Source organism: Megalobrama amblycephala, linkage group LG7 (assembly GCF_018812025.1).
Source record: "Megalobrama amblycephala isolate DHTTF-2021 linkage group LG7, ASM1881202v1, whole genome shotgun sequence".
Lineage (NCBI taxonomy): Eukaryota > Metazoa > Chordata > Actinopteri > Cypriniformes > Xenocyprididae > Megalobrama > Megalobrama amblycephala.
In genome coordinates, this window is record NC_063050.1 from 15,646,079 (window position 1) to 15,654,982 (window position 8,904).

Genomic DNA, 8,904 nt, shown 5'->3' on the forward strand with positions numbered 1-8,904 from the left:
TTTCGACTTTATTGTCCCTCTACAAATTCAATACTAAAAAACACACACACACATCTATATCTATATCTATATATCAATATATCTATATATATATATATATATATATCTATATATATATATATATATATATATATATATATATACACACACACACACACACACATATATATATGTTATTATTTATAAATATATAAATTATTATTTTAAATACATTTATCTTTATTTATGTTAAAAAGTTAAAATAAAAAGTAAAAATGTATTAAGTTAAATAAAAATTAAATAGTGAAATTAAATTAAAAAAAAAAATAGTGAAATAGTTCACTATAAATTAAATAGTGTTGCAATAGCAATAGTTGTGCAAAAACAAATGAGCTTTTGCAGTAAAACCAGTATTGAGAAATTTTACTGGTATTGCTCAACTGAAACTTTTGTGTTGTGACAAAACTAATTCCATGTTTCTTCACATGCAAATAACGTCAAGCGGACCTGAGCAAAAAATGTATCTACCATAGTAAAAATAGTATAGCAGAAGTCACATTTGTACCATTGCATGCTGCCCAGGCCTAATGATTAGTTCTAGAAATGGCGTTTAGTTTCAGTGCGTATCGCTTCTGCCTTACATAACCAGAGGCGCTCTCTCATCATAAGTGCTCTTAACTGCACATTAACCATGCTGTCCTGCAACAGCAGACTCTTTGTAGCCCTGCACAAATACCCATTCCTAACAAACGCTGGCTTGCTGAAGCATTGATTCCTGTATTGAAGCTTTGAACTTAAATTGAACTTTAAATGCTGAGACATTTAAGCAAACATCATGTTCACCCGAGCAGCAGTGTTTGAAAGAAAAGTGGGCACTGATTTCCACTAGGGCATGAGGTAATGCTCCGACAGCGAGAGGCCATCAGGGAGCAGGCGGGATGTGAGAGAATCTTCCAGAATGGGAGGCGGAACTGAAGCAGTATGTTACCGTGGGCGATGGTCCAGTAAACCAGGGAATCAGGGGTCTGGTAGAGAATCCTGTACGGGGCCACACGGGCGCTGGAGTCCAACACGACGTCAAGGGTGCCAACCAGCAGACCTGAGGGAAAACAGACAACATACGCTCAGGATGGCGATGACGCTAGGATATCAGTAGACTAAAACAGGCTAAAATCAACAGTACCTGCAAATTACATTCATTTGGACAAAAAAATAGATATTTATTTAGATATTCCACCTCAACACAAATTTCTGTTTAGTTTCTATTTCATGGAAATATTTATTAAATTAATTAAAATTTTAAATATATTTTAGTTTCATTTATTCATTAGTTTTAGTTCATTTTACGTTTAGTTCATTCATTTTAGTTCAGTAATTAAAGTTAAGGGATCATCTGAAGAACATAACAGAACATTTCTTGAATTATTTGTAAAATATTGTGTCAATGACATGACGTGCATATTTTTGTGTCCAAGTGCATTATTTCCTTTTTAAATAATTTGATAAATTCATAATATATATCACTTTATTCACATTATATTATATAAATATCAGTAGTTTTAAAGCAGTTGAGATCATTGAAAAACGTTTGTCCAGAAATGTGTATGATCTCAAATGTCAGGGTGGCACAATTGCAACATGGCTCTGAATTGACAAGATAATAACAGCAAACATGATAATGCATAATCCAAACGACCCCAACAGATCATTGTGGCAGAGTGAAAAGGTTTGTAGATCTGGTAAAACTACTAATTTCAAGTATGGGTAGGTTGGTACACTTTCCATGTCAGGTGATACAACTACAGTATATATTATATATATATATATATATATATATATATATATATATATATATATATATATATATATTATGTTATGTTATGTTAATGAATGAAACTTGTTTAAATGCATTACATTGTTTAAATGCATTACATTTTCTTTTGTGGTCTTGCAAGAATGAGAGCATTAAGAAAGTAATGTTTTAATATTGTACCTGTTTTAGGAGCAAAAATGGTATTATAGTTAGCAAATTTATTTCCATTAATCAGTTCAAACTCAAACAATTAATTTTTGTTTTTGCATTAAAGATTTTCAATTTGCTTGTGTCACACAATCCTTCAGAAATCATTCTAATATGCCGATTTGCTGCTCAAGAGACATTTCTTATCAATGTTGAAAACAGTTGTACTGCTTCTTATTTTTGTGGAAACTCTGATACATTTTTTCAGTATTCTTTAATGAATAGGAAGTTCAAAAGAACATCAGTTCAATCATGACCGCTGCTTCATAAACAGACATACATAAATCCTGTAGCAGATTTAGGCAGGTGGAGCTGGGGGAGGTGGAGGGTTCCAAAGACTAGCCAACAGCAAACACTGAACCAGACTGTTTAAATCTCATTGGCTGCAGGATCAGCAGAAGCTTCTGCCACACAGTAATAATGTGATTGCTTGCAGATTGCATGTAAAGGACCATCAGGCTGCGCCCTCTAGAGTTTCATGACTGAACTATATTTTTTTACTGAATTAGATATTTTTCATAACATTACAAATGTCTTTACTGTCACTTGCATACGTAATGAATACAAGTATTCATAAAAAAAAATATTAGTACTGACCCCAAACATTTGAACTAAATGCGGCTGCTTGTAAAGCCTCTGGGCGAGCCTGCAACTGTTGTTAACTGCTTTGACGACTCTACCTGAGGAGCATTAGCATTGCCGCAGGGCGAGACGGTGCTAGTATCTGTGTCAGAGCATCAGACACCACAAATGAAGACACCTGCAAAACCTGCAGATCAGAGGACGAGTTTCTGCCTCTGGCATCACGCTCTCTTTATCTCCAGCTCTCATTCTCGCTATACGCTGAGAGTGTGGAAATACAAAACCTACAACATTTCACAATTCAGTGTGGATTGGACAGGTTCATCCAGTTTGAACACACACAAGCACCAATGGTATTTGAGAAGTAGAGAAGGCGGCAAGATTTTCATGAATAACAAATTACATAATGTGGAGAAGTAAAGAGAAAACCATACTCAAGTAAAAGCAGAGATACCTTATTTTATTGCAGTAAAGCAAGGTCAATACAACAGTCTCTTAAACGTTAACACTCAAGTCTCAGTAAAGCTCAAGTGCTCAGAATGGGCATAGTTAAACCAATATCCTTCAAAAAGATCTCTTCAATATAAAGGATAAATAAAACAATTTTAAGTAAAATTAAACAGTCAAAGCCTACTAGCACTGGATGTGCTGATTTCAGCCTCATCCCCAGCTGCATGTCCTCATCTCACATATGAAACACCTTTGATTCAGCAACTACCTGCTAATGCACTCATATTCACATAAAGTATAGCCTAGATGACAAGTTTAGGAGGGCAAAGCCATGGGTATACTTCGTTTTCTTTATGTTAGCGTACATGCACGCACAGTCGAATGCACAGCCTTCAAAACCATACTTCATTTGACTCGTTCCTTTGTACGCGTACACAGGCGTTCGACGCATGCGCAGTTTTGAGCAATCTCTGCAACCCATGTAAATATATTTTTGCTCTTTCATGCCAGAGTTGTACAAATGAGGATACTTTCTAACCTCTTTGCACAATCTGTCGTCTATATAGGCCTCCATTGTCGCTGTAGCTTGCGATGCTTTCCGGTCTGTTCTGTTTATGCAGGTTTTCTTCAACTACCTTGTGAATCGAAGCCCCCAAGGCACGTTTGCCACCTTGTGGATAAATTAATTACTGCAAAAAAATTTAAATGCGCATGTGCGACCTGCGTGTACAAAAGTATGTGCGTTTACAAAAATACTCTTCTAAGGTATGCTTTGGGTTCAAGGGCAAAACACACAAGATATAGTACCTTTAATGCCCTGCTGATGGTGATATTGCTTATTTTGTAGCACAAATAAACTGCTGCAGAAAAAGTTAGGTGCCATGCAAAATGTAATGAGTACTTGCTTAAATGTATTGGAGTCAAATATACTTATTCAAATATCTAGTCAAGTAGAAAGTAAACGTTAATATCATTGGTAGTCAGAGTAGCTAAAAAGATACTTAAGTACAATAACTAATTACTTTTACTCAAATACTTTACACCCCTGGGAATAACATGCACTGATAAATCATGTAATGTGTATGAAGAGATACATATTTAGTCGTTTTTAACGTAAAATCTCTGTGACTCCGCAGATTTTCCCAAACTTGAATGTGTGAATAGGGATCCACCAAAATAAATCTGGCTTCCTGTTTCTGCTCGAGCTCATGTGTGCATTAATACCCCCCCTCCTCCAGAACACATGACTTTCTGTTCCTGCTTTCATATGCTCGGATGAGCCATGGTTTCCTTGGTTGCGAAACAAGAGAGCAGAGATTTGAGAATACTGTAAGGATCACATGATCTATTCAGTTGCAGAGATCTATTCAGTTGTTTATGAGCCTTCGTGGCCATCTGCAACATTCAATTCATTCTTTAAAAAAAAACCTTCTTCAGTTCCAGTATTTCAGGTTTCCCTGACAGGCAGAACCTAACAACAAGTTCCGTATGTCATACATTCATATTTGACATATTTCATGACAAAGAATGTATTTTATAAAAATCAACGTTCATTAAGTGTTACAGTATACTGATATAATGACATTTAAGAAGCAAATTCATTTACAAATGCATTTAAAATTCAACTTTAATGCTTATTTCAGAAGAAATTGAATCATTAAATATTCTATTCTTGGATCATGAATATTAATTAAGCTGCATGATTGGACAGTCCCAGAACTCCTGCCAGAAATAAGATTCACGCACTATGGCTTAAATTTACACTGTTACACAGCAGCAAAGTCGTTTAAAGGGTTAGTTCACCCAAAAATGAAAATTCTGTCATTAATTACTCACCCTCATGTCGTTCCACACCCGTAAGACCTTTGTTCATCTTCAGAACACAAATTAAGCTATTTTTGATGAAATCCAATAGCTCGTGAGGCCTCTATTGAGAGCAAGTTAATTTACACCTTCAAATGCCCAGATTCCAGAAAGCTACTAAAGACATATTTAAAACAATTCATGTGACTACAGAGGTTCAACCTTAATGTTATGAGGCAACGAGAATACTTTTTGTGTGCCAAAAATAACAAAATAACGACTTTATTCAACAATATCTAGCACTCGTCACTGAACTAAACACTGCTTCATGAAGCTTTGAAGCTTTACGAATATTTTGTTTCGAATCAGTGGTTCGGAGCGTGTATCAAATGATCTCAAACTGCCAAAGTCACGTGATTTCAGTAAACGAGGCTTCGTTGAGTCATATGTGTTTCGAAATTTCAATGGTTCACAGTTTAATACACGCTCCGAACCACTGATTGGAAACAAAACATTCGTAAAGCTTCGAAGCTTAATAAAGCAGTGTTTTGAAATCACCCATCACTAGATATTGTTGAATAAAGTAATTATTTTGTTGTTGCTTTTTTGCGCACAAAAAGTATTCTTGTCGTTTCATAACAGAAAGGTTGAAACACTCTAGTCACATGAACTGTTTTAAATACGTCTTTAGTAGCTTTCTGGGCATCTGAAAGTGTTAATTATCTTGCTGTCAACGGAGGCTTCACGAGCCATCTGATTTTATCAAAAATATCTTAATTTGTGTTCTGAAGATGAACAAAGGTCTTACCGGTGTGGAACGACATGAGGGTGAGTAATAAATTACAGATTTTTCATTTTTGGGTGAACTAACCCTTTTACATATTTTATATTAAGGTGCAATCCCATATATTTTATGGTCATAATCTAGGGTTTTTGTATTTAATAAATGACGAATTAAAAAAAATGATTGTACACTGCACATTTTGACAAATGTAGAAGGGCATCCTTCACTACACAGCCTTGCTTGTGTTCCCCTGTTCATATTGTGGGAACACAATTCAATTAGTCCTGCGTTTCTGTCTTGTTAGGACGTTTGGATGAGGAGTTGTGGGAGGAACATTTCATTGTTGTCTTTTCTCATTCTATATATAGAATGTTCTGCTCTAAATTGAACTCATCTCTGCTCAGAGAAAAACAGTTTTTTCAGCACATGGACAAAGCTGATATCCAGCATCAACCTGATACAACTGTATTGAACTGCATAAAAAAAAAAACAGGAACTGTTGACTTTACCCGTATTTAACCACAGGAAAGGAGTCTGACTTCCTACTGGATGCCTGTAGACCACTAAGCCTTTGGACTAAAATGCAACTGTGCTGGATGTCTTAAAGTGCCCCTATTATGCTATGTTCCTAATTTTGTTTGGTAGTCTCCTATAACAGTTTTGCATGAATCCAAGATAAAAAAATATATATATATATTATTGGAATTTTCATCCTAAAATAAACATTGCAGCATCAAAAAAAATTGGCCAAGATCTTGTACTGACAATGCAAGAGGTGAGCACTCTGTAAAGTCTCCTCCAGCACATCCCAAAGACTTTCAATGAATTTAAGGTCTGGACGCATATGTGCCAATTCATGTGTGAAAATGATTCTTCATGCTCCGTCCCAACCATTCTTCACAGTTTGAGCCTGATGAGTCTTAGCTTTGTCATCCTGGAATATGGCCATGACGTTTCTTCCTACATGGTTCACTCTAAAAATGGTGGGTTTAAAAACAACCCAAAGTTGGGTTGAAAATGGATAAACCCAGCAATTGGGTTGTTTTAACCCAGCAGTTGGTTCAAATGTTTTCCCAACGTGCTGGGCAGTTTTATTTAACCCAATTATTGTTTAAAAATTACTATATGGCTGGCTTATAATGAACCCAAAATAGGTTGGAAATTAAAAATCAGACACAATTACTAGAGGCAACAAAAATAATCAAAAGGTGAATATGTATTAATAAACAACTTAATAAATGTTTATTGTATTGTATTATGTATTGTATGCATGTATTACATATATGTATTGTATTATTATTCATTAAACATATTAATAAAGGCTCATTTATTAAACATATCAGTAAATGTTAATTTCCAACATACTTTGGGTTCATTTTAAGTGAGCAATACAGTAATTTTTAAACAATAGTTGAGTTAAATAAAAATTCCAGGCAGGTTGGGTACACATTTAACCCAACCGCTGGGTTAAAACAACCCACTTGCTGGTTTTTCCATTTTCAACCCACCTTGGGTTGTTTTTAACCCAGCATTTTTTTAGAGTGTAGTTTAAGAAATTAAAAGCTACACAGCATACAACATGCTAGAAACATAATAATCACAGCAATAATGATCCAGACATATACTCCTATTTCAATCCAAACAGCGATTTTCTTTTCTTTTTCTTTTTTTTTTTTGGCTGGGCAGTGTATCTTGGAGGCCTTTAAATATTATCTTAGTTGGTCAAATGGTCGAGAATCACTACTTTAGAGGAGGCACGTGTGGGAGAAAATTCAACTAAAATTTAGGTAAGGCCGAAGCAAAGTCTCCATGTGTTCTCCATTTTCAAACAGAGAGAAGCGAATTCTCACTTGTTATTTTTTGTTCATAATTTTTTTTTTTTTTTTGCTCTATTGAAAAGTCAATCATTAATTAAAAAAATATATATACATCACAAAATATTTGGTCGTTTTTACATTTGAAACATACCAAACACATACACGTGCCTTTTTTCCTAATGCTTTTTTTTGGCCAATCGCCGGCTACCCAAGACTCTCCGGGTCAGTCTGCTGGGCCGTGCCAGGCTCACCGACTCTCACTGGCAACTGGCACACAGCTCGCACATTTATGTAACAATGACATCATCTTTCCTCGCTAGAGTACGCTTTGTGTCTCACTTTACTCACTGACAGACACAAAGACGTAGACGCACAAATACGGCAACGTTTTGGCTCTTACAATAGTTGATCTCTGTTATCCACTCCAAGTTTTATCCGTAAACACCTTATTTTTCAACAACTCCCTTCAAGGCTCCAGCATGATATCTGTCAATCAGAGATAAAGAGGCTGACAGCGAGTGCCACACATACCTGTCCACCGTTAAATACAGGTCATGTCACCAAGGTGAGATCAATAAAACACATTCACATCCCCAAACCAGTTCAGCTCTCTGTCCTGGGCCATAAACTGAAGCATACACTGAGCCTGTTTGGTCACTAATATGTTACTACAAGGAATTTTATAGCGTGTCATTATTAGATGGATGTATCAGCCAGATTAATCCGCTAATATTTGGCCATTCTGATATTATCAAAGCAACAGAGTTTGTGGAGCATTGAAATGAATGTTAAATTCAGCCTTTTTTCAGTCATCAGCCAATCTGATGTCTAGATAGAAGTATAAGCCATTGAAAAACTGGTCGACCACTTGTTATTACGACCACATGTCCACATTAAGGAGCATCAATAATAAACAAACAATAATGAAGATGCATTTATATGGTGCTATTACATCTCTGCATGGCCTGTTTACAGCAGTGATGGAAATAATATGATTATGAGGCTGTATAGATCCATATTGTCCAATACACACACAGCAATACATCAATAGCACCCATTAAATATAGGCAAGTTAAGTATCAGCAGTCAAATATTTATGAATAATAACTATTGTCAAGGGAAACACTTACTGGAAACCTACTTTCTTGCTAACTTGTCCATGTCATTACAGCAAAAAGTAGACATAGGCCAGCTAAATATGAAAGATTGATGTTAATATTTTCAAAGTAAGCTGATAATATAATTTGAAATAAAAACAATAATGCATTACATTCGGAAAATGCTAAATACACTTCATAAATATATATATTAAATGAACAATATATAATCACATCTGACCACACGCACACAGGTAAACGCGCGCGCGCATCTCAATACACGCCGCGCGACCAAAACCAGCACGCGTCCACCTGCCTGTACAGGCATGAATGAAACACACCTGTGCATAAACTGTCATCACAAATAACACA

General features: G+C 35.6%; 1 protein-coding gene across 1 annotated transcript in view; it reads right to left on the minus strand.

The window, feature by feature from the left end:
* Positions 1–8,904, minus strand: part of tbc1d9 (TBC1 domain family, member 9 (with GRAM domain)) — a 33,093-nt gene that overhangs the window by 23,541 nt on the left and 648 nt on the right. Inside the window, exon 2 of the mRNA XM_048196098.1 lies at positions 968–1,078. Within this exon, the coding sequence (XP_048052055.1) occupies positions 968–1,078 (111 nt within the window). The remainder of the gene's footprint in view (positions 1–967; positions 1,079–8,904) is intronic.